This window comes from Rhinichthys klamathensis, unplaced genomic scaffold (assembly GCF_029890125.1).
Source record: "Rhinichthys klamathensis goyatoka isolate OS25496 unplaced genomic scaffold, OSU_Roscu_1.1 h1tg000412l_1, whole genome shotgun sequence".
Lineage (NCBI taxonomy): Eukaryota > Metazoa > Chordata > Actinopteri > Cypriniformes > Leuciscidae > Rhinichthys > Rhinichthys klamathensis.
The window spans coordinates 274,956-301,814 of record NW_026606912.1 but is presented as its reverse complement, the minus strand read 5'-3'; the positions used below and the strand labels follow the sequence as shown (position 1 = coordinate 301,814).

The 26,859-nt window shown below is 37.2% G+C and overlaps 2 protein-coding genes across 3 annotated transcripts; one reads left to right on the top strand and one right to left on the bottom strand.

Moving 5' to 3' along the window:
- Positions 1-2,848: 2,848 nt before the first annotated feature.
- Positions 2,849-11,666, top strand: edaradd (EDAR-associated death domain). 2 transcript variants are annotated; one of them, XM_056235115.1, is made up of 6 exons: positions 2,849-3,085; positions 6,446-6,504; positions 7,062-7,104; positions 7,340-7,410; positions 7,810-7,861; positions 9,780-11,666. In XM_056235115.1, exons 1-6 carry the CDS (start codon positions 3,028-3,030, stop codon positions 10,154-10,156), a joined length of 660 nt encoding a protein of 219 aa, XP_056091090.1. In that variant the 5' UTR covers positions 2,849-3,027; the 3' UTR covers positions 10,157-11,666. The 2 variants fall into 2 exon arrangements, with proteins under 2 accessions (XP_056091090.1, XP_056091089.1); XM_056235114.1 differs by having other exon boundaries at positions 2,850-3,085; positions 7,062-7,113.
- An 808-nt stretch (positions 11,667-12,474) lies between these two features.
- Positions 12,475-20,494, bottom strand: si:ch211-125o16.4 (neuroblast differentiation-associated protein AHNAK). Its single transcript, XM_056234985.1, has 5 exons — positions 20,407-20,494; positions 17,436-17,497; positions 17,005-17,098; positions 16,762-16,895; positions 12,475-16,659 (listed from the first exon to the last, which is right to left on the bottom strand). The coding sequence occupies exons 2-5, from the start codon at positions 17,439-17,441 to the stop codon at positions 12,475-12,477; spliced, it is 4,419 nt and encodes a 1,472-aa protein (XP_056090960.1). The 5' UTR covers positions 17,442-17,497; positions 20,407-20,494.
- Between the last annotated feature and the right edge of the window lie 6,365 nt (positions 20,495-26,859).

Sequence of the window (26,859 nt, the reverse complement as noted above, 5' to 3'; positions counted from 1 at the left end):
GTAGAAAGCAAATACTGATACTGACATAATGACATACAATAAATAAGGAAAATTTAACTACATAGCCTATATAAGTAACTTCTGACAACTAACTACTTCTGAATAACTACAATATTCAGAAGTATAAACAGTGTAGCTGACTTAATGTTTATTTTTAAACCACAACCCTCTCCAATGTCAGAATGTTTATTAGACAGACACACAAACAGTTCCTGTAATTTATAGATAGATATCACATCATCTCACAGCACTGAAGATGTAAGACCAGAGACTTGACACTGAAAAAACAGGAAGGCCAGAAAAACAGACTTTTTTTTTTTTTTTTTTTTTATAGTGTCACTGTAATAATTTGGGCAGTTGTGGCCTATTGGTTAGAGAGTCAGACTTTTAACCCAAAGTTTGCGGGTTTGATTCTCAATACCGGCAGGAAAATGACTATGGGTTACCATACTTGGCTATCACGTCACAGTTTAATATAGATACTCTGCAGTAACTCTCCCTCATTATTCAATGAATGAAAAATGATTAAGAAAATACACATGAATAAGAAATGATTGGAGATATGTTCATTTTTCAGTAATTAGCCCTGCAGATGAAGTGCTAAATTTGATTATGATTAACAGTAGCCACTCGCTTTTCATTTAGGTTGTCCCTCTTCTCAAACCCTCTGCTGTTTAACGGACCATTTCAAGAATGAAAACAGGCCATTGCGTGGCTGTATATCACACAATGGCCTGCCATTTTAAACAATGGAGCATTTAGTACATAGCGAGCAGCTAATTATTCTGGTTGATGCTTTCCAAGAAGTGTATTAATGTCCTCTTTCTACATGGATACATCTAATACTTCACCTCAATGAAGTGAAGCCAACATTAACATTTATAGAGGATGAGGGGAGGAAAGAGATGGAATAACCAAACTGTGTCATAAATGAGCTTGGGGAATCAGGGAAATATTGTTTACTCATTATTGCGGAGATGCTCTTTAAGCACAAAATATAATCTTGCTTTGTCACTATTCTGTATATAGAACACTATTGTGCTCTATTCTAAATGCAAAACACTATCGTGCTCTGTCACTATTCTACATAATATTATGCTCTGCTATTCTATAAGTTGAATGCTATTAGGCTTTGCGCTATTCTACATGTAAGAACACGTCTGTGATCTGTCACTATCTTGTAAATGGAACACTATTGCACTCTGTCACTGAAGAACACTATTCCTTTCTGTCACTATTCTGTAAATAGAACACTATTCTCCTGCCACACGTTTTCATTTGAATTAGCACCTAAAATGGGCAGAGCACCAAATGTGAATGTAAATACAAATTGAAAAATAACATGCAACATGGGCGACCTTAGCATGTGCACTTCTCTAAAACCCTACTTTTAATTTTATTTAGTTGAAATCAATCATTCTGACTGATTAGTCAAACCTGTTTGTTCTCTGGGTACTCTGTTAAAATGTTATCCCTGCAGATAATCAACCAAGAGCCCGGCAAAACAATTCCCTCTGACTGTCATTCTTAGCAGAAATTATTATTATTATAAGGCAAATACTGTTTTTTTTTATTTACCATGGGCTTATAGCGACCCACAGTGGTGACATTCTGGAATACACAGACACACACACACGTTGGGTTTCATGTTTTATAGGAACATTCCATAGACATAATGATTTTTATACTGTACAAACTGTATATTCTAACCCTACCCCTAAACCTACCAATCACAGAAAACTTTCTGCATTTTTACATTTTCAAAATACCTAATTTCGTATGATTTGAAGTGGTTTTCCTCGTGGAGACCAAAAAAGATTTTGGATATTGCCATCTTTGTGGGGATATTTGATCCCCAAAACATAGGGTTTACCTGAACCACACACACACACACACACACACACAGATGTTTTTTTGTTTTTTTGTTTTTCACTATATTAGTGAAGATATTGCATAGACTGCCATTGATTTATGTCGAGTTAATGATAATTTGTTTTGGCCGATTTATATTCCCTTTTAGAGTAAAATGTTCTCACAAGTCTGTTTTCATTAAATATTCAACTGTATGTGAGGACATTTGTCACTCAAAAAAATTAAAAAAGTACACACACAAACTGAAACTAGTAGGCCTAGCCTATTTTTAAGGGAGGTTTTTCCAACCGCTGTATTACACATAATGGGTCAGGGGTTATTTTTGGTAATACGCCCAGCAAGTTAGCAATAGGCCTAATAGGCCACGCAACGAGTTTAAATTGACACAGACAAAAGTAGGCCTAATAGTAATAGTAATAAAATGTAAGTAGGCTAGCTGTCATAACTGAGAGAAGCTGCATTGTTTGTTACATGTAGGGGGGGCCTCCTATTGCTTTTTTTTTTCTTTTCTTTTTTCCAAATTAAGTTAAAAATAAAGTTTTTCACAAATTAGCTCAGTTAACTAATATATTTTTGAAAGTTTAGGTGATACGTTTGAGAAGTCACTTTGCAAAGAAAATATTTTATTTTTTACTTTTTATTTTTTTTTAAAAAGCAATTATATTTTAATTGCATTTCATTGTTCCGATCTTTTTTATCCTCATGAATACACTTGAGATATATTGATCAAACCATCTAATATTCATTAACAATGTATTGTTTACATTTGACAGATACATTTCTACAAAGCAAGTACATTGTGTTCCCTGGGAATCTTTAAACTCATGACCTTTTGGGAAATTTCACGTTTGTTGTCAGAGGCAGAGGTGAGAAATTATGGCGTTATTTGTGGCGTAAATGCTCGCGCATCTACGCAATTTCCTTGAGTGGGAGAGACATGCTCAAGCGCTGCTCTCCCATAGCTCACGTCATCACACAAGTAGATTTCTGTTATGCTGTTCAAGAAAACTTGGCTCAGGTAGTTTGAAGGCTTTTGTGTAGATCCTTTCTGCCAGGACAGCACGCGCAACACGCTCACAGGTGAAGGAAACACCGGTGTTGTCCCGACACATTTTCATCCAGTTATCGTGTAAAGGTCATCAGCGAACTTTTCCTATGTTTGAAACAATCGCAGTGAACATGACGAGTTTGAAGGCGTTTAGCGAGCCATTTGGTAAGTAAAACTGCGTGATCTTTACTAAACTTTCTTTGTTTCTGGAGAAAACATGTGCTTTATACCGGAGTGGCAAAGTGATGGACGCTTGTTTTTTCTCTCTCTTGTTTTCTCGCGGTCTTTAAGTAGGCCTTCTTGGTTTGAGTTTTTCTAATTAATGCTTTAGCAAACGATACTATAAGAACTAAGGTCTTTAGTTGTTATGTAAACATAAGTAGACAAATGCATTTGCAGTTAGGATATAAGGACGCATCAAGTGCAACTCAGGTGGACTTTATCACAGTAGTCTATGGTGTGACTTCAGCTATACGGATGTCGTGTTTAATTTTAATTATTTGTTTGTTTGAGTTACCAAAACTTGCTGTTTTGATTTTTAAAGGCCTTTCTTCTTTGTATGTAGGGGTGACCGGGTTTATACTACAGTATTTGTTTGTGTTGCTTCTGCTAGTGTCTGGGTGGCCATGCAGAAGAAGATCTGTGCAGAGGGTTTTGCCCTGCAGGATTATATTATGATGTGGTTTACATTTTATCTGTTCAAGTGCATCCCGAGCAAGCAGCTACACGCTCTCTGCATTCCCTGGCTGAGCAGAAACACTCATGAATAGATGCAGGCTGCACAGGTTTGGATTCGTCTGCAGTAGCCTACTGACTGGGGCTAAATGTGGCACCTGTAGATAGATCTGTCCATGAGTTTTAGTTTATCTCTCTACCTCTGTGAAGGATGAAACACATTTGTAGCACATACTGATATCAAATAATTTTGCATAAGCTTTTTTTTATTAGTGTTGGGTATTTTTTGGTAGTGGGGCAGAATAAGTGAATATCTTTCCAGAGATAACATCATCACCTCAAGTTGCTAGGCACTCTTTCCGGTTTGATGCTCAGGCTACATCAGAGTTTGTTTCTTGTTTTGTTTTTTTCCCTGCATGTACTTTCTGCAGTCACCATCATTGCATTAGAAAGTGCGTTTCACTTCTGACACCCAACATCCTGTTTCAGCTAATGGATTTCTTAGAAAATACCCTTTATATTTCATACCGTGTTTAGGAACCTCTTTATTCCTCTGAATTGGGTTTGCCTGTCTTTCGTGCGAAGCAGCAACAGTGGATATGAATGCACACAACATTGTGTGGTACAACTGTGGTTAAGCTGTCTGGTGTAGGCGAGACTGGGGTGATAGCCAGTCTACATGATCGATCTTTTCCCTCACCAACCTTAGGAAACAGACAGGAAGTTTTTTCTGTCTGAAGTTGTGTCTCTACTGTCCCTTTAACATAACTCTGTATAATGGAAGTTACATTTTATTATGCTTTATCTTGAAAAAGAGATGAATGATAAAAGTAAAAAAAAATGCTTTAGATACTTATTTTGCAGGAACTTGGACTATTCCAACAAGTGCCTATTATTAACCCAATGCTGTCATCACTTCAGGGCTAGCATCATACTGGGTCAGTGTTGGCGGAAGTTACTTTTAAAAGTAATGCATTACAATATTGCGTTACTTCCTAAAAAATTAAAGTAATGTATTATGTTACTTTTTCTCACCTGGGCTTGCTGGCTTGTTTGTTTTTCTTTTTGTTTTTTAATAACAAAAAATATATAAAAACCCTTTCACGCCAAAAGTGAAATGAATAAGCCTCAGGCTGAAGGAAATGCAGAAGCACGCGTGTACAGTAGAGAGTGCAGCTCAAACAAACCTTTCATTCTAGATCGCAGAAGAATAGGGTGCATGAGAAGAAAATTCAAAACAAAACAATTAAACCCAAATGTTATTCTAAAGTAGCCTAATTTTAGCTGATTATTATGGTTGAATTGGATCGTCAAAGGTCAGCAGCAAATACGCTGGTTAATAAAGTGAGAATAAATACATAAAGTATATTTGTGTTATTTAATATTTAATTATTGCAGGTTTGCGTAATATTATGGTTTGCATTTCACAGTTTGTCTTCATTTGAAGGAATACTGAATCTGTTCGAACTGCAAGTCTGAGGACCCCCTTAACAATTGCTCAAGAAAAATGCCACGTCACAACATGAAATTGCAAGTTATTAAAAAGTCTCAACCCCAGCCAATTATTCACTTTATTTAGAAAGTGAAATATAAAATATACTTCAAAATGTTCTGATAATGGTATATAACGGTCTTAATTTATTTGTTAAATAAGGTTGTTTTGTTTTTTTAAATGAGTAAACTAAGTAATCTAACACATTTTATTTTCATTGCAACTCATTGGTTATGCAGTGATGCGCTATGAAATTATTGCGGGGCAAATTAATTGTAATATTAATTTAATAATAAAAGTCATTCAGATCAAGATCATCGCAGCGGGGGCTAAGCCGGGCCTCAAGAAAGGGGAGGGGCTTATCCAGACCAAATGATTCGAGAATTCCTGCATGTCACCAGAGGAAACTGTCATTGCACAGGTTAAAAAAAAGGTAAAACTAGAACGCCTGCATGGATAAATCGTTCACAATAGGATCAATAACATACGTTTATATATGTAGAATGAATTTTATTTCATGACGACTTTAACTCTTAAAATATAGTACAAACACAATTCGTCATTCCCCAGACATTAAAATTAAACAATTTCTCGACTGTACAAAGCTAATCAATATTTAATAAGGCAAGCACCATTCAAACTTTGGTTAGTTGTCTGTTGCTACTTGCTGTAGCAGTCAAGCTCAGCGTTGTTTTGGCACAGCAAATTGGGGCGATCACATTGAATGGCATCATCATTGTCTCTGTGCCATGAAAGCAGAGATCTGTGTTTGAATCTGCCACATGACAGCGTTGCCACTGAATTACACATGCACAGAGGCTTTCACAAACTCACACGCATCTCTCACACTTCCTTCCTCTCACAGTCACTTAGTCATTTTTACTAGCAATCTTCTCTGTTTCTTAATGCTGTTTGTTGGTTCCGTAATTGTCCTACAGCTTCTGAGGAGTGTTTGTGATCTGCTACTGCTCGACTTTTTGGAATCCGGCAAGTAACTCGTATAGTGAAGGAGCCTTTTTTTGCGACAAAACAATAATAGGTTCTTTTCGTTTTTGAAAATGAGATATTTAACTGATGATTTTGGAACTCAATGTTTGGATTTGTTTAAAGTTTCTCTTTAAATAGAAACTAATCAAATGCCATCGCACTGGTCACATTTTGTTCTTGCATATCATCGCCGTTTGTCTCAACCTGTACCTTTTCTTTCGTGCCAAATATTTATATATATTAGCACAAATTCTGTTTATTTAGATTCACAAATGGAAAATAGGATGTTGTTCAGTGTGATGTAGTCTAACATGCAACACTGACGCACCAATGTTGATGTGATGCGTGTTTGACCTTTGGGATTTTTGCAGGGAGAGTGGCTTCTGAACCGGTGGAGGACACTGACCCCAGCACCTTCATTACAGAGATGGTATGTTTTTTTTTTTTTGTTTTCAAAAACAAACCTTAGATTTTCTTTTGTAAAGTAAAGGTCTTTGAAAACTTTGAAAGAAAATTTGGGTGGAATGTCATGGATTGATGACGTTGGGTAATACCCACTGCACTGACACAGTTGAATCATATGTGATGTTTAGTTTTGGTTTGTTATGACAGACTACATGAGTTGTAAACATTGTCGTCTTTCATATTGTGATCAAATGCCACTGATTATGTAGGTTAGACATGATTTTCATACATGATATCAAAGTAGCATTGGATGGGAGCAGCAGGTTTGAAACCCACACTCTTACCTTGTTGTGTGACGCCCTCAGAGGTTTGTTCTAGCATGTTCTCTGCTCATTTATCCACACATCTGAAAGTTTAATTTCCCCCCCTTCACTGTACGCACCTCCTCTCTTCAAATGTGTCCCAACATGTAGAAAGAGAAACAAAGGTGTATTGTTTACCTCTAAGGTCTTGATTCAGATGTGTGTGATGCAAGTTTGACCTCTGGGGGTCTTTGCTGATGTTTTCTTTTGTGTGTTTCAGTCTCTAAGGTCAAATTACCCTGTTCAGGTCACTGATCCACAAGGTATCAGAGGTATTTATGGTTTATTTATATTGTTGCTGCTTCTGTCATACGCTGAATGTTTATTTTGTGTCTGCTTATTGAATCAAGTCTGCTGATCTCAGTTCAGTTATTCAGAATGGTGACCTTTTAATGAGCCTCCACACTTTCCATTTAATCGTGTTCAATTGGAACTTTTAATTGTTAATAAAAGATCAGCATATATATTCATAGAAATTTGACTTCTGATTCTCTACAGATCCTGTAACCCTACAGCTCAGCTCTCTTCCCCCTGGTTATCTGACGTCAGCGGTGGGCCGAATACGACAGGTGAGTCATGTGATCTTTTAGTTGCCTGATATCATTTCTTTGCATATAGTTGGGTCTGATCACTTTCTATCATTATTTGCTGAAGTCACGTACTCATTTCTGACAACATCCTTATTTATAGATGCAAACTACACACTGTGTGGTGTACTGATTCTTGTGTGATGTGGGCTGTGTAAGAAATGTGGTTTTTGTGTAAATGCCAAAGGCTACAGTTTATTCCACTTCTCGGGACTGTGCGGTTGTTCCCCCTACTTCTTGTTTCATATGTTTCAGTTGAGTTTTCTTTAGGGGTGTGGGTTCACTTGCTCTGTAGCCCTTATTTTAATGTATTTGTGCTAAGTGTGTTAATAGAGCCTTCTTTTTATACATAAGCCTTAACATCTATTCTTTTTCACCCAGCCTGTGGAAAATGACGGTACAGAATTTATCCCATCGGCTTCTGTTTCATCAGGTATGTATCAGTGGTAGAATATTAGTTTTATAGTGATCACAACATGTACATTGTAACAAATTTGTAAAATTAACAGTGTTTAAGAAATTATTATTTAAAAGTACAGTATGTACCTTTTTTGTTGTTGCTCAAATTTACCTGATGAGCAAGTACAACATGAATCTATATTCCAAACCATGTACACTACGGTACACCTATATTAAGTGTTTATATTCGGACCGGGTTTATATGTGTGTTGATACCAGTGTTTATATTTTAGACCGGGCAGGACAACAAACAACCGCTTCGGAGTAGGCCAGTACCTGCGTTACTCGTCATATACATACACAGAGAGAAATAGCGCCGACTACCAAGTTCTTCCGCGAAATTTACATATGGCGCTTTTCCACTACACAGTACCAGCTCGCCTCGGCTCGGCTCGGCTCGACTCGACTCGCCTTTGTTTGGTTTTCCACTGTGTAAAAGTTGTACCTGTACCTGCTTTCGGGTACTTTTTTTCGTACCACCTCCGGCGAGGTTCTGAGGAGCTGAGGCGAGCTAAGCCGATACTAAAATGTGACGTGAAAACAATGCCGACTGCTGATTGGTCACAGGGAATCTGCGTCATCATTGCACGCGCCAGATGGAGTATTTTAAATAGTTTGGCCAGAGATAGTTACTAAACTTACTACTATTATTATGGCAACTCGGAAGAATACGCCGTGGTCAAACGAGGAGGTGCAGACATTCCTTTGTTTGGTTGCCGAAGAGAGGATCCAGCGAGAGCTTGATGGGGCAACGAGGAACGAAATGCGTCGCTATGACGACCGGGTACTATTTGTGGCGGTACTTTCTGCAATGGAAAACGGAGCGAAAAGCGAGCCGAGTCGAGGCGAGCCAAGGCGAGTCGAGTCGAGCTGGTACTGGTAATGGAAAAGCGCCAATAGTGTACCTTTTAAAGTCCCCCTTGTGGTGAAAATCAAGCTTTTAATGTTGTTTATATTTCTATGTAATGTTTTAATATGCTTTAAGACAAGCCATGTGCAAATTCATAAGTCAACACCATTGCTGAGTATTTTCTCCTTAAAACTGCAGTGAAACAAAGAGAGACTCAAAAACGCGGTTTGAAATCACTGTTGTTTCTGACGTCACAAACTACCTTTTAACCAATCATTTGGCTAATGAGTTAAATTCAAGTTATTTTAAGGCATGAAGTTTTTTTTTTTTCAAGTAAAAAAAAACTTTTAAATATCAAATATGAGTTTTAAGGGATCAAATTATTGACTACAGGGGGATTTTAAAGATTAGCTTTTAGTGAGCATTAGATGATGAGGTAAAGGTAAATCTCAATTGATTCAAGCAAATGAGCATGAATAATTAGCCGATTAATTAAAAGAAAATCTCTAAAATCTGCTGATTTGATTGTTACAATGTATGTTGCTTTCCTGTGTAGTAATCTACTGTTTGTGTATCACATTCACACTAAAGTTTCAACAATGAATTTAGAATTCTGTCGAAATACTTTACTGAACTGAAATCGTGCATCAAAAATATTTAAAGATTATTTTAGATATTATATATAATGGTAACACTTTACAATAGGTCTCATTTGGTAACATTAGTAAATGCATTGGTTAACATGAACTAACAGTGAGAAATATATATTTTTTAAAGCATTTATTTATTATTGTTACTGTATGTAAAAATATAGTTGTTCATGTTAGTTCACAGTGCATTAATTAATGTTAATAAATGCAACTTTTGATTTTAAAAATACATTAGTAAATGTTGAAATTAGCATTGTCTCATTTGAATAAATGCTGTAGAAATATTGTTTATTGTAGTTCATGTTAACTAATGTAGGTATAAGTATTGTTACTGTTGAATTAAAATGTTGGATATATCCCATAATGTCTGCTTTTCTTTCCCCACTCTCTAGACTTTAGTAAAGAACATAAGTCCTGTAAGGAATGTTTGTGTTCTGCCCCTACACCCAAAATCAGTGATCTGATGAACGACGAAGACCTTCTGTACACCCTAAGGCTGAAGCTGGATCCAACTCACTGCACTGTCAAAAACTGGAAGAACTTTGCAAGCCGCTGGGGGATGAGCTACGACGAGCTCACGCTTCTAGAGCAGCGCACACACGGTCCCACCTACCAGAGTCCCACTCAAGAGTTCCTCCTGCGCTACAACCAGAAACCTGTCACGGAGCTCACCGAACTTTGCCAGCTTTACCAGCGCATCGATGTGCTCCGATTGCTCCAGAGGTGGTTGGAGAACGACTGGCCCTCGCGCTGGCAGAAGGCTCATTAGCTGGGACTTAATAATAACTGGACCTTAATGAATGAAATGTGTTCGTAGAATCTGAAATTCATGACTGCAGGGATGGACAGCAGGTCAGAACACACACTACTGAAGAGTGGTGGTGCAAAGACAGCGTTTACAAGGTTGTACACTGGACTTAGATTATTTTGAACTTTTGGCTGATTTCATCACTCCAAGTGTCACAGATTGGTTCACATCTTTGAAATACAGATATTAGCTATGCGATTGAAGGGTGATCAACAAATATAAGCAGTGACGCATCAGCACTTAAGGAGGAAATGGAAAGACCACTCAGGTGTGACTACACGTCTGGAAAGTCTCTGTCAATCCAGTCATACACTGTTTAATTTATTTTTAATACAAACAGCCATCTGTGTGTTGTGCCACTGTTGGTGGTTTTATGAAGTGTCCTTAGTAACATTTGTGATGTTGAGTCATTTGAGATGGTTTCTCACCTTTAGTCTTGCCTGCATTCTAGTAATAGCCTATTTAATCAATCACAAATGTGTGGCTGGTCAGGACACAAAAACTGAATCTCCTTCATTTCAGCTGTAGTTCAGCTTCCTATAAGCTCCTATTGCAATAAGGCATTTATATCCCAGGAAAATATGAGGTTAGAGGTAGTTCATAATTTTGATTGATGCCAAATCACATATAGATTACAGCTATTTTGCAGTTAATTCAAGTCTTTAAAAAGTAAAACAACATAAAAGACAAGAGATTTGATGAGGTAGAAAAAAAAAAGTTTAACCTTGGGATTGATTTAATTAAATATAGTCCTAGCTACAGGTATATGGTACAGGATGGTGTGCTTTGATTATTGGCCTTTGTCTGTAAACCATTTGTTGAATTGAATGCAAGATGTAAGAAAAGTTTTACTATTTACGGTACACTAAAATTCGTTCTGCTCGTGTTCTATGAATGAGACTCATAGGGAGGGTTTGTGAAGTAGTCAGTTAAAGATTAAACATTTAGATTTAAGTAACATATAAAACATTTTGATATATATTCAAATTCTCATTGCACTGCTTACTGAGCACTTGAATTTAGTATCACGGTTGGTATGAATGGCACTTAAATTATTTTTCGCCCTATTATTTGGAGTCTTTAAAAAAGATTTAGAATGTCTCTGAGAAAGGAGCAGTAAAATAGCAGTATAACTGCAGAGAACCATGGGTCTGGATTGGAAGTTGATGGAACTTACAGTCTGAGCTGGTTTAAATTTGGTTATCGCAAATATTTGATAGTTTAAAAAATGCAGCTCGTTGCGGTTTCAGAATTCATGGTCAAATATCAATCACAATGCAGGTAATAGGGTAGGTTTTGACAACATTACCTCTTCTAAACAAGATTCTTTTTGTCTTCTTTAAAAAGTGTTTGGTTTTGTGCTCTGTACTCTACCTAGCTTTTAATTTCCTGTGTCTGAATTTTAAAGCCGCATCTGTTTGTGTGCATCAGAGGTTCTCTGTAAAAAAATAAAACATTTATATGCACAGTATCTAAATATTTGTTAAAATTATGTTTGTCAATAGGTACAAAATGTTTTTTTCATCAAGAATACATTATGAACTATTGGCATAGTTGATGTCAGAAGAGGTGAAAAACTAAACAAATAATTGTAGATGTTTTGCTGTACTGTATCCATTTTTCATATCCTTAGAGTTTCTTTTTTTTAGTTTATATTTAAGGCATCCCGCATAACAGTGTGACATAATCAAATCTGAAGTAAGCATTAAAATAAATTAGCCATGTGTTGTTCATATGATAAACTTTATTAAAGTACTTTAAGAGAATTGTGCCTTTGTAAATATGGTAGGCACATGGCTAATTAAAAAGACAGAATGCCACAATTTTTTTGTGGTTTTTAATAGATGCAAGAAGTGGACTTGTTTGGGTTTTTTTTTTTTTCAATACTTTGTAAAATTATAAAACTGTAATGGAAAGAGGTGTAAACAAAAGACATATATATATTAGATAATAATACATGCATACATACATACTTACATACTACAAAAACAGTGGCAAAATAGACAAATTATAGATTCAGTGTATTTTTTTCTTTCATCTTCTTGTTAATATTTTGAGACAATACAATCGTTAAACATTTAGAGAGATTATTATACAATTATGTATTTAACTGAATATAAAAATAATTACATCTCTGTCAAATTCTATAATGCTTCTCCATTAATACTCTTTCCATTTTTAAAGTAAACAGTTGGTGGTTTTTTTTACATATTATTTTACATATCCATTATCTATATGCTGTGGATATGGAACCACACTAACAAGGTTTTACTTGAAGTTTAATTTGATAACAAACCAAGCATGTTGTTCAAGCTGAAGGTCATCTTGGCATCATCTTCCTTGCTAGTAGTATCAACTACTGGATAGTCCTTATCAGCATCAGGCTTTGTGACTTTAAATGTTCCTCTATTCACTTTTGTAGGGCTGCTTGGTTCTGGGGATATGCTGAAATCTGGGCTTGAGGTACGTGCATTAGACAACCTCAGCCTTTCCAGGATATCTACAGCTACTGTCTGTTCATTGACCCCAACAGATGGAGATGAAGCTTTCAGATTTGTCTTGACTGAGACCGAGGCAGCCTCATCAGTAATGGTTTCCGCAGGGTCAGTATTGTAGTCAACTGCTCTACTGAGTTCTTTCAAGATATTGTCAATGTTGCTGTCTGGCAAGCTGTGAGTCTTGAAGATAGGTATATTTATATCCTCATTCTTTGATTTGTGCCATTTGAAGGGCCATTTTATCCCACGTTTGGAGCCCTCAGCTTCAGCATTGATGCCTGGGACATCTACATCAACCCCAGCATTTGGTAGACTCAAGTCAACACCAGGACTGCAAACCTCAGGTGCAGATAGCTTTAGATCTGGTCCACTTACATCAGCATCAATGTCAACATCAGGAGATTTGACTTTTGGGCTAGACAGGTTCAACTTTTTGAATGTTGGGAATTTCAGCTTTCCTTTTGGAGCAGTGAAGTCAATGTCTGCTGTGGGAACATCTACATCAACCCCAGCATTGGGTAGGCTCATGTCAACATCAGGAGTACCAATCCCAGGTGCAGATAGGTTTAGATCTGGCCCTCTTAGATCAGCAGCAATGTCAACATCGGGGGACTTAACTTTTGGACCAGACAAGTTCAACTTTTTGATTTTTGGGAGCTTCAGTTTTCCTTCGGGAGTATTGATGTCAACATCTGCAGTGGGAAGCTTTATATCAGCATCTGGGACTTTGACATCTGTATCAACTGTTGGAGATGAGAGGCTGAGATCAGGAGCTTCTGCATTTAAGTCAATCCCAGGACTCTTCACTTCAGGACCAGAAATGTCAACTTTTGGTTTCTTAATTGTAATCAGCTTTCCAGATGGAGCCTTTAAGTCTGGGGAATTGACATCTACACTGGGAACACTGACTTCAGCTTTTGGTAAAGTTGCATTTACATCAGGCACACTGATCTCAGCTTTGGAAAGATTTAGGTCAGCACCAAGTGCATTTAATTTTCCTTCAAGTTTGGGAACCGAGAGATCTAGATCTGCGTTAGCATCCAGCTCAGGCCCTTTTACTTTTGGCTCAGACAGATTCAGTTTTGGCAAATTGAAATGTGGCATCCTAAATTTTCCAGATGTAGCATTAATGTCAACGTCTGGGACTTTTAGGTTCGCATCGGGTCCTTCAAGCTCTGCTTTTGGCAAGTTTATGTCTACATGTGGAGTGGGAAGATTTGGTGACTTTAGATTTCCCCCAATGTTCACAGTTGGAGCTTTTAAGTTGGCTTTTGGCAAACCAAAGTCTAAAGAGGGAGCAGCAATGTCACCTTCAACTTTAGGTGTGGAAAGACTAAGATCAGGTGTTTTAACATCTACATTAGGCCCTTTGACTTCTGCTGTTGGGATGTTCACATCTACATCAGGTGCATCTAATTTTGGTGTTTTACCAGAAATGCCAAACTTGGGAAACTTCAAGTGAGGTAGCTTGATTTTGCCAGAGGGGGCATCAATGTCTATTTTAGGAGCATTTAAGTCAATGTCCGGGGCTTTGAGATCTACATTTGGACTTTTGATATTAGCATCTGGCAAGTTCAGATCCACATCTGGAGCACTAAATTTGCCCTCCACTTTGGGTGCTGAAAGACTGAGCTCTGGAGCTTTCAGGTCTAGGTCCGGTGCTTGGAGATCTCCCTGTGCATTGAGGTCTACATCTGGACCTTTAATTTTTGGCCCAGATAGGTTTATTTTAGGCATTTTAAAATGTGGCTTCTTTAGCTTTCCAGATGGAGCTTCAATGTCAATATCTGGTGCCTGCACATCAACAGCTGGAGTTTTAATGTCTAGATCCGGTGCAGAGAGGTTGAGGTTTGGTGCTTGGAGATCTCCCGGTGCATTGAGGTCTACATCTGGACCTTTCATTTTTGGCCCAGATAGATTTATTTTAGGCAGTTTAGCATGCGGCATCTTAAGCTTTCCAGATGGAGCTTCTATGTCAATATCTGGTGCCTGCACATCAACAGCTGGAGTTTTAATGTCTAGATCCGGTGCAGAGAGGTTGAGGTTTGGTGCTTGGAGATCTCCCTGTGCATTGAGGTCTACATCTGGACCTTTCATTTTTGGCCCAGATAGGTTTATTTTAGGCATTTTAAAATGTGGCTTCTTTAACTTTCCAGATGGAGCTTCAATGTCAATATCTGGTGCCTGCACATCAACAGCTGGAGTTTTAATGTCTAGATCCGGTGCAGAGAGGTTGAGGTTTGGTGCTTGGAGATCTCCCTGTGCATTGAGGTCTACATCTGGACCTTTCATTTTTGGCCCAGATAGCTTTATTTTAGGCATTTTAAAATGTGACTTCTTTAGCTTTCCAGATGGAGCTTCTATGTCAATATCTGGTGCCTGCACATCAACAGCTGGAGTTTTAATGTCTAGATCCGGTGCAGAGAGGTTGAGGTTTGGTGCTTGGAGATCTCCCTGTGCATTGAGGTCTACATCTGGACCTTTCATTTTTGGCCCAGATAGGTTTATTTTAGGCATTTTAAAATGTGACTTCTTTAGCTTTCCAGATGGAGCTTCTATGTCAATATCTGGTGCCTGCACATCAACAGCTGGAGTTTTAATGTCTAGATCCGGTGCAGAGAGGTTGAGGTTTGGTGCTTGGAGATCTCCCTGTGCATTGAGGTCCACATCTGGACCTTTATTTTTTTGCCCAGATAGATTTATTTTAGGCAGTTTAACATGCGGCATCTTAAGCTTTCCAGATGGAGCTTCTATGTCAATATCTGGTGCCTGCACATCAACAGCTGGAGTTTTAATGTCTAGATCCGGTGCAGAGAGGTTGAGGTTTGGTGCCTTGACATCTAGATTCGGTCCTTCCAGTTCAGCTTTTGGCAGATTCATATCTACCCTAGGAGCCGACATGTTCAAGTCTGATGCTTGTATCCCTGCATTTAGATCTGGAGTTTTCAACTTTGATTTATGTAAGTTTAGCTTTGGCATTTTAAGAGTTGAGAACTTGTGCTTTCCAGATGGAGCTTTAACATCTATATCAGGTGGTTTTACATTAACATCTGTGTTTGTATCTATCTTTGGTGCTGAGAGACTCAAATTAGGTTTTGATACATTGGCATCTAAGCCAAACTGTGGTGCTTTAACTTTTTGCCCAAATGTGGGTTTCTTAAATATTGGAAACTTTATTTTGCCAGAGGGAGCACTTATATCAAAGTCTGGAGCTTCAAGATTGGCTCTTGGTAGATCAACGTCCACATTTGGTGCACTGACATCTGCATTTAATTTTGGGGCAGAAAGCGCAAGATTTGGTGTATTTAGATTTGCATCAACACTTGCCTCTGGTACTTTTACTTTTGTAGTTTTTGCTTTCTTTAATTTGGGAAATTTAAACTTGCCAGATGGAGGTTCAATATTTACTTTTGGTGTTTCGATGTCAAGGTTTGGACCACTGAGCTCAGTTTTTGCCAAGGTCATGTCTACTTCAGGGGTGTTCATTTCTCCATTAATCTTTGGGCCTGACAGACTTAGCTTAGGGGTTTTTAGGTCAGTGTTTATGTCTGGGGTGGTTAAATTCACATCACCATCAACCTTTGGTTTTTTAGCATGTAGATTGAAGTTGGGCTTTTTGAACCTGGACGTTTTGGTCTTCAATTCAGGTTTATCCACATTAATAGAAACATCCGGAGTGTTTAGACTAGGGGTGGAGACACTGACATCAGGTGCTTCTAATCTGCCATCCAGACCTGCTCCTTCGAGATTTGGTGCAGACATGCCAAAAGTTGGCATTTTGAACCCTGGGCGGCTGAAGTTTGGTGTGGCATTCTTTAGCTCAATCTGTGGCATTTCTGCATTTACTGTTGGGGTTGAGATGCCACCCTTGAGGCTTGGGGCATTTATCTGTCCATTCAGTCCATTAACCTGAACACCTGGTGCTTGAAATCCTGCCTCACTGTTCAATTGGAGATTACCAGGGGACTAAAGAGGAAGAAGAGATGAAGACATGATGAGATGAAGACATGATAGCTTCAATGATTTAGCTTCAATTTTTGTCTTTTTTTAATTCACAAGATTGCTTACCACTCCTGCTTTTAGGTCTTTTGTTGTCTTAAGTTCAAGGTTGTTGTCATAGGGCTCAATGATTTTGATCAGTTTTAGCACATCATCTTTACTAAGGTGGTCCAGATGAATTGTTGCAGAAACAAGCTGATGTCCTGGAAGAAACATAAAGAGAGGATAAGGTATGTTACAGAATCTATGAAGTTTGCTTGTATGATTGAGGGAACATATTGGATACATGCTCACTTTATGTTATTTATTTACCTTTCTGCAGGTTAATTGCTGGATTTGTGATTCCTGTGACGATGGCCCCTCCTTTCTCTGTGCCCTCCAGAGTTACACTCTTTGTTTCTCCATTCTGCACATAAACAAGGTTTTGTTTTTAATCTCATATATACACTTAATATTATATGCTTCAGGAAAAAAATATTTTACTCTGCCATGGCAAGGATGTAATCAGAATGAATGAATGTGTGAAATGTGAATGAATGTGTGAATGTGTGTGTAATGAATGTGTGAAATGTAATTAAAGGTGCTGTAAACGATTGTTAGCCATGCTGAAACTTCCAGCAGACTTAACCATTGAATCAGACATGCCCTGTCTTCTTAATGGCTAAACAAATCTGACTACATCTGTCAGGTAATAGGGATAATATTGCACCTTTAAATTGCTATTTTGAAGACTGGGTACTTACCATCATGTCTTCACTCCTTTAAATACAACTGGACATGTCATGAAAACCAGTTTTCAGGAGATCTGTCAAAACAAAAAACAACAAGACAATGTAATCATTTGGGAATGGTGATCGATGGTGGGAATGGTGATGGGAAATATGTGGGCGAGCAATCAATTGAAAATATTGCTTAAAATGTACATTTAAAATTTTCACGTGAAATGACTGACCTAAAGTCATTCAACCAAGCATTTTATTTTAGTATTTTTAGCAACATACAAAGGAAGTAGGCTACAGTGACTTATCGGAATTTGAATTTGAGGCTAGTTTCACACCTCAGAGCAAGAGAACCCCCTGCTGTGCTGATTCAGAACAAAGCAGCTATTACACACAATCGTCATGACATCGTTGCTCTATAAATGGGCATAAGTGTGCATTTACTTCCTTGCAGCCTCTTTAACCGCTTCCCACACTCCTTTAGACACTTGTTACATCAATATTGCATCATGTTCAGTAGCCTTGCATATAGACTAGGAATAAAGATAATATGAAGCACCACTGTTACAGGTTTTTAAAAGATGAATTGGTTAATAGTTGCATTTTTTTATCAATATAAATTATTTGAATATTTACTAAAAAAAAAAAAAAAACATTGCGCTTTGAAGAAGGGAAAGAGGAAGTGCTTGTGAAAAGTTAGGAACCACCTCCAGTTTTTCCAAGACAGAGATGTAATCGGCTGTAATGCAGTTCTAGTTAATCAGATGTTCAACAAGACTAGACCTCACCTCATAGTGAGAATGTGTTTGTTAAAAGGTCTATAAGATAGGAAGATACTTTTCCATGTTGTTTGCAAATTCACATTTCTTAAAGACAAGTTATAAAAAAAAATTTGCTCCCTTTGCCGTGTAAAATCAAAGGTCTATAACCTGGCAGCCAATCGCATGGGCACATGTGACTTTATGACATCATGACATCTTCAATTTCTCACTAAGGTTTGAGCTAACATCGTATAGGCTTGCAAAGTCTTTTTTTTATAAAGAAGAATTGTCATAATGTGCAAAATATAGCATCTACAGGCCCAACTTTTCAGATTTCAGAGTGTAAAACACAGCTGGCCTAACCTCCTAACTCAAAATAAAATGCTTTTTAACCTGGTATTCTGTCTCTTTAACAGATTTTGTATGTTTTTGTGTGCGTCTGGTTTTTGTCAGGAATGCTTTAGGAATGGATGGACTGTGGAGAATGAGGAGAACCAGTTTGTTCAGATGAAAGAAAGATGAGGAGATAAATACCAGGGGCCTGGTGTATAAACGTTACGTATGCACAAAAAAAGGCATTGGATTGTGTGTACGCAATTTTCCACATACATATCAAGATATATAATAAAAATAATTAACAATGTAATTTGACTGCACAAGTGGCATTTATAGTCTGTATCTCATATTTTCCTAATGTCTTGTACGAACATGGTATCACGTGGATGGAAATATGCACAAATGATATGCATAGTAAAACTTTTGTTTTATTTATAATGCACCATTAAAACAGCAGCAGCTGACCAATCTGCTTTACAACATCGGATAAAATAAATACAGGCAAAAGCAGTAGAAAACTAATTTCACAAATAAAATCAGAGACAATTTTCAAACTAAATAGCAAAAGAAAATCAAAATACTAACTGAAGGCAAATACAAAAATAAGGAACATTGAAAGCAATGGAAAAAGAATGAGTTTTGAGCGAAGATTTCAAATCTGTAATCTAATGTGAACTGGTAACCTGTTCCAGAGTTTAGGGCCCACAACAGCAAAGGCACGTTCTCCTCTTTGTTTAAATCTGACTCTGGGAACAGTGAGCAATCTATGACTACCGGAGCGAAGAGCTCGAGAAGGGTTATGTAAGGATAGAAGTTCAGATAGATATGAGGGGGCTAAGATGTTTAGGGACTTAAAAACAAAGACTAGGGTTTTTAACTCCACTCTAAACCGCACAGGCAGCCAATACAATGATGCTAACACAGGAGTAATGTGAGTGAATTCACGGAGGCCCAATAAAAGTCTTGCTGACGCATTTTGGACCAACTGGAGACAGGCCAAGGAAGTAGTGTTCATTCCACAATACAGTGAGTTACAGTAGCCTAAATGTGATGATATAAAAACGCGAACTAAAACCAGGCATTGCTCCATGCATGGTTATATGGTTATAGACGGGGTGGAGAAGCATGTATTTCCACTGACTGGGTTTTATAAAGGAATTTTGCGCAGGTTCTGGCATATACGTGGCTTTATAAATCTGAAAACTTTTGTGCACATGCACACTTTTAAGATGAAATCTACGCAAAGTTTTATACGAGTTTTTCCCTCTGCATCTCTTTTAGCTTTTTTCCCCTTATTGTCTGTTTTCAATTTGTCTAAAGCACATTATTCAGACTGTGATTGGAAGGGCTATATGGTCTTGACAATATGGTGAAGATTTTTTGTGTCAATATCAGAATGATATAATTACTCAATAAAGGCTTTAATCAGCAATTGGAATCATAACGTGTCTTCTAAAAAAACTGATGCTAAAAAGCCATATTTGTTATCATAATACTAGTATAATTATAGCCTGCACGTGATGCATGATGAATCAGTGCTAAACATTTCAGCTTAGCAAAATAACAATGTTTCTCCTGTTCACATTTTTGTGAATGTTCTCAGTTTGTAAGCTAGTATTAATCACTAAAACCTCAATAGACTCACATTTATAACAACCTGGGCAAAGGCAAGCACATATTAAAGGAGCTGCTTCAATATCAGAACAGTTTTAATATTTTTTCCATACTTGTCCCTCTACATCTTGCAAGTAAGTGAATTTATCAGTTTACATTAGAGGCAAAGATGCCTAAACACAAAAACATGAGCAGGATGATAAATTACACTATGATGTTCTTTCTGATTCTGTATGTTTTATATGAGCAGCAATTAACCGAAAAGTGGAGAGTGAGCCACTTACCCAAAGTCGTTCATGTATCTGTAGCGGCTAATGTTGACACCTCTACACTCCAGGTGAATATGACTGTCATCCTCACTGTCATGGGGTTTGCATCAGATATATGCTTGTGGAGCCGCCAAACAGGTTCTACAATCTCAGCATGACAACCACACACACCGAAACTACAGATACAGAGAGTAAGATTGAAAGTGATGCCTAGGATTGTGTGTTTAGATGTCATTTTGTGGCATGATGCACTTAAATGTTCTTGTATGTTTTGAATCAATTGGGATGTTTTTTGGGGGTCTTCTGCGTCATGGAGAACTTTTAATTCAGACAGACTTGCCAAAGCAACAGTGATTTGATCGAAAAACCTGCATTTGTTAATGTCATATAATAGGCAATCTCATATTTGAACTATATATGCTGAGCTAAACTATGTTTTAGTTGAGGATGTGATCAAATATTTAATATTTGTGGGGACCAAATGTCAAATCGTGGGTAGCTACAGCCCTGATTTCAGTCAGATCATTAAAAACTTGACATAAACATTCCCTGAGAAAAAAAGATTTAAGTGTGTTTTGTCAACAGTGAAATATTCCAAGCAAACTGTTGTGTTTGCAAGGGTTTGGCCTTACAGTCTTGAGCCACACACCCTACTCCCTTCACACAGTTCTTTCTAAGAATGCATAGGGCTACAGAAAGGTTTCAGCTGGATGTTTTGAAAGTTTCAGTTAAGGGATTGTTCGGGATTGTAAAAAAAATCTTTCTTTCTTTTTTTCTGTGTGATATTAAAGAAGATATTTTAAAAAAAAACTTCAACATTGGACCTGATTGACTTTCATTGTATGGACAGAAAAGTAGACACATTCTTCAAAATATCTTTCTTTGTGCTCCACAGGAGGGTGAATAAATGATGACAGAATGTTAGAGTGAACTATCCCTTTAACATGCGACACCCACAAACCCGGATTGAAAAGTATTTCGGAAGTGATTGTTCAGATTTCTCAGCACTACTGAGGCATATTCAGTTAAATTAACCCACAAACGTCCAACAGGAAACTGATGTCTTGTTGAATAGTACTGAAAGTTTGGAAAAGATGTCCAATGAAACAAACATAATGAAATGTTAATGCAATGCATTTGTTGTTCTGAAATGATTTGTCATTCTGGCATACGATAAAGACTTTATTGTAAGAGTTCTTTTTTGTTTCATTTCATGAACTGTAGTACATCCACATTTCTAAGTGATAAGTAATATATTTAGCATGCTTTGAAAAGTATTACTATTAGTCACCCACCTTGCAACCACAAGCTCTTGGCGGCACAAATGGATCCCTTCATCCTAGCCACTATTCATAACAGAAAACAGCTTCCAAGTCTTACAAGAAGAGACTGTCAATGCAGATATGTAACAGTTTAACTACATGGACACTAAACTGTTCAGCAATTGTGAATGTTTACAGTGTATGAAAGTTTATGAATGGAATGAAATTGTATACATTCACTATATACACAGGCTTGACTTTATTTCTCTAAAAACAGTGAAGGCCTTCATTGATTGAGTATCTGCCTTTTTTTTGTCTATTATAATACCTTTAAACATATGTCATTATTTACTATTTTGCATTTACAGTTTTTAGACTTTTGGACTATACATTAAAAAAAAGAATTTTGTTTATGCGAAGTTTACGCTTTTATTCACTTTTTTTATATATCCAGTTAATTTGGTATTTATGTGTACTATTTGTAATATTTTTTTATAACTAAGAGTTGTCATTATAGCATCACACCAAACACATTTTTCATTAGTTTTTTTTTTAATGATAGAAATGAAAAGGGACATGGAAGGACATCTCTGGAGCTGGAGCGAGTGATATGAAAATCAGAAATGACATTCATTTAAAAAAAAAAAATCTTACATCATGATCAGAGAGTAGATTAGTGTCATTACCAAACTGATTTAATACAGAAATAAATTGATTTGACAGAAATAAAAATGACACTATCATCACACGCAATAAAAATTCCACACATAGTGAAACATCTACAGAAATTTCATTTTGCAAGATTTCAAGAATAGCCAAAAGTGCATCTAACTGAAGATTCACCCATGCATGACCTGTTTTCTCTGTGTACTCAGCAAAGCTCCTGTTGACTGCACTGCATGAACGGCCACGGATGTATTACCGAACCTCAAAAGAAAGTGTTAGAGAGAGGAAAGCACCTTGTGTGCTTAGTGTAGGCTAATGCATGAAGCTTGACTGTGGCATTGAGCTTGTGCACATGTTGTGGCAAGAGCAGTACTTTCGCCTTAAGGGATGACTTTGGAGTTGAGTCTTTGACTTTTATTTATTCGAGTTACATCCAAGTCTTAGCGTCTGGGCATCAGGTATGAACTTGCCTCTCTCATTGTATCTCTGTAATGAAATACATTCACCAGAAAGCGGGAAACAAAAGCTCTCCTCGAGCTGTAAACGTGTTAAGGCCTCACCATTAATTAAGGAAGAACCTCATAGTGATGGAAGCAAAAACACAATAATGAAAGTTGCTTCACGCTTCAAACAGGTGTCTGAATCAGTACGGCCATAGGCAATCTAGAGGAGCACAAAAAGAGCATTTTACTCAGTCTGGTCCTAGTTGAGAGGTGATTTTTTTAGTTTATTTGTTGGCTGCTTTCGCTGTGGTACTCTGTGGTGCTACAAAATGTGGTTGGGCAACTGTTAGTTTGAATGGTGAAAAACACATTTTTGTCATTGCACATACCATCTGCACAGTACTGAATGCTCCAGATACCACTGATCCGGTTGTGACATACCGGTACTCGCATTGTTTAAAAACCACTAAGATGCCACAGAAGCTTTTGTTTATTCTATTTATCAAAAGTTCTGACCCTCAGACCATAATTTAATACATCATATAGATTACCTTTTTTTAAATAAAAAAAACAACACATTTTTAAATAAACATGACTATTTCTTGAAATATGGTTAATTTGATGTTTTATAATTTTTCACAACTGTTTCTAGAAACATTGGTTGCACTTTATTTTTTACAGTACTTTCAATGTACTTACCAAAGTAAGTACTGAGTAATACAAGGTAACATGGGTTACGATTAGATTTAGGAGTAGGTTCCTCTTTCTACATTTTCCCAACAGCTCAACAACATAACAGGCTCTGGTGAGTTTAATTTATTAATTTTTATTATATTATTAAGTAAATATGGCTATATTTTATGTCACATTAATGACATGTCAAATCATTTTAAAGAAATTGCTCGGGATTTTTACATAGCTTTCCTGATTTTAAGAAGGTCGTTTAGTAGCTACCAATGCCAGAAAAACAAAATGGCTGTTGCATTTAAAAGTCCACTTGCATGATCTGCAAAATATGATTATTTTGTCAACAAATAGAAAAGTAAGTGTCTCCCAGAAACACAAATTTCATATAATCCTTAAGAGGGATAAAAGTAAACACATTTGGCTTACCATCACTTATATACTTCTGGGCTATAAGAATATCTATTATTCAATATTAGAGTAGCAGAAGTGAATAAAAATAGATGAGGTCTGCGGGGGAGGTGGAGGAATGCTGGAAGAATGGTCATGGAACTGAGATAAATATTTAAGCAGTTTATTTTAAAGGCGCTATAATAATAGTTACTGTCTAAATCAATGTATGACTCACTGTGAAAATAATACAAAGTCTGTAGGCTACAGCATATGCATTAGGGACATCCATATACAAATTGAGGGTCTATTCAATTTAGGGTAATTCAGACATGTCTGACATTCCTGTTGGTTCCGAGTAGTTCCTGTAACATGCATGGCCATTGAGTCAGTGTTGTTGGCACTGTATAGTATCCTTGTAAACTAGGTGCGGCAGGGATTGAGCGTTGTGAACACACTTCAGCGGAATGCCACCACTCCACATTCTCATGCAGGTATTTGAAACCCAATGCAACTGCACAACTAAGGCCAAAGAGAACCATAAAAAGATCACCGTTTTAACAGATCTCTAGCGGACAGGACGTGCGAATGGTGGAGTGGTAGCAGTGTCTCTTAAGGGCATTAAGGGCACTTGTTGAAATAGAGAGCAAGGCAAAGTTTCTCCAGCTGGACTATAACTGTTTCTTCAACTAAGAGCTTAGTGGACTTTTAAAAAGTTTAACTTCTTTAAATTGTATTTCAAAGGAGAATTGTTTTATTTATTAAAGTAATAAAAAGTACCACTATTGTCATTTTTACTACGGTTCAAATGATGTATTGTGTTAAGCAATAGCAGCATTATAAATGACATTTAAACATTGTGGAATAAAATGGATGATTTTGTCTCTAATAGCTATAGCATTTTTATTAATTTCCTAAATGCACACAATGAAATGATAATTTCACAATTTTTGCACTATTGATACCACACCACAACTGTTGGAAAGACATGTACAGACATATATATTTTTTTTATTATTGATATAAATCATTTTCCCACTAAATAAATATTGAATTTCAATTGATTTAAATCTTGACTCAAGACCATTTTAATGTGACCATAATTTAACTAAAATAAAAGCTTAATTTAAAAACAATTAAAAAGTTTCTTATATGCTTGTAAAGTGACTGAATGTTTTATGCAGTGAGTTTGCTATCTGTACATTAATGGGTTTCCTCTGAAACTAAATTAATGTTTTACTCTTTCTATAAAATACATGATCATTTAAATGCGCATGCCATGAAGTATGAATATATGAAGCATGAAAAAAAATTCTACACTTATTTCTGATGTGCAGGCTTAGTGTATGAGGCCAGAGCTTGGATAAGGCCAACAAGGATCCCTTAGTATCAGTATTGTGTCACTTAAACTAGTTTGCTCTTTGGTTTGAGGAATGTGAGTGCCAGAGAACTATTTGTACTCAACAGCACCAAGATTCTTCTGATAAGTCTCTAAGACAAGAGTTTCTTAATGAGCACATGCATTTTTTTGTGAAACAGACTTGAAAATGTGAAGTGTCTTTGTGATGCTTCCTCTGATGTCCCATCCGTAAGGTCTAGCATTGCACCGGAGGCACGTGTTCACTTCTACACAACATTCCCGAATCAGCCTAATAATGTTCAACCCACGCAGATTACAAATACACTAAACTATTCATTTAGTTGGAATTCAGGTGACACTCCAATTCCAATACAGTAACACATTTCACAGTGCACATATACGCTTTGCTGATTATTATAAATATTTCCTTTAATTCACAAGTTCACCCTTACATATAATCGGATATAGAAAAGGTATGCATATTGGGTGTGATGTTTGAGGGTGATGTTGCTCCAAGCTCAAAATTTGGCCCGAACCCATAGTACTCCACCCCTGGTTGGGATAGGAAATATTTCAGAGTAAGGAGTTGGGGTGGTGGAGGAATGCAGGAAAACTGTCATGTGATAGGTCAGCTGGCATACGATTGAACAAGGTGCTGGAAACATTCCTCAGATATTTTGTTCCATATTGGCATGAAAGCATCACACATTTGCTGCAGATTTGTCGGCTGCGCAACGATGAAGCAAATCTCTCCTTCCACCACATCCCAAAGGTGCTCCATTGGATTGAGATCTGGTGACTGTGGAGTTTACGTTGTGTAGTTGTTCTGGTGCGACGTCACAAGATCAACAAGGTGCGTGTAAGAAAGGCGAAAATAAATATTGGAACAGTACCAGCAACACTTGCGAAATGGAGAGATCAAAATGGTCAGAAAATGGAGCTGAAAAAAAAAATACTTTATTTGCCAACACGTTTCAGCGCATAGGCCTTCATCAGGGCTAAAAGTATACTATACACTGTGGAGGATAGTGTACAGTGAACTCATTGTCATTTTCAAGAAACCAGTTTGAGATGATTTGAGCTTTGTGAAATGGCGCATTATCCTGCTGGACATGGCCAGCAACAATACTCAGGAAAGGTGATACTAAGGGCTCAAAGTGTGTCAAGAAAATATCCCTCACACCATTATACCACCAGCAGCAGCAGCCTGAACCATTGAAAGGTTAGATCCATGCTTTCATGTTGTTTACGCCAAATTCTGACCCAACCATCTAAATGTCGCAGCAGAAATCGAGACTAATCAGACCAGGCAACGTTTATCCAATCTTTTATTGTCCAATTTTGGTGAACATGTGAATTGTAGCCTCAGTTTCCTGTTCTTTAGCACACCCGGTGTGGTCTTCTGCTGCTGTAGCCCATCTGCTTCTAGGTTGAACGTGTTTAGAGTTACAGTTGCCTTTCTATCAGCTTGAACCAGTCTGGCCATTCTCCTCTGGGTGAAAAATGCCTTGTTGATGCCAGAGGTCAGAGAACTGCAGCTCACGGGATATTTGGGCGAGATACAACTATTTGAAAATCTGGAAACTAAGGGTTTCAAAAACATCGAAACATTGAGAAAATCGCCTTTAAAGTTGTCCATTTATGTTCGCGATTTTGCTGCATT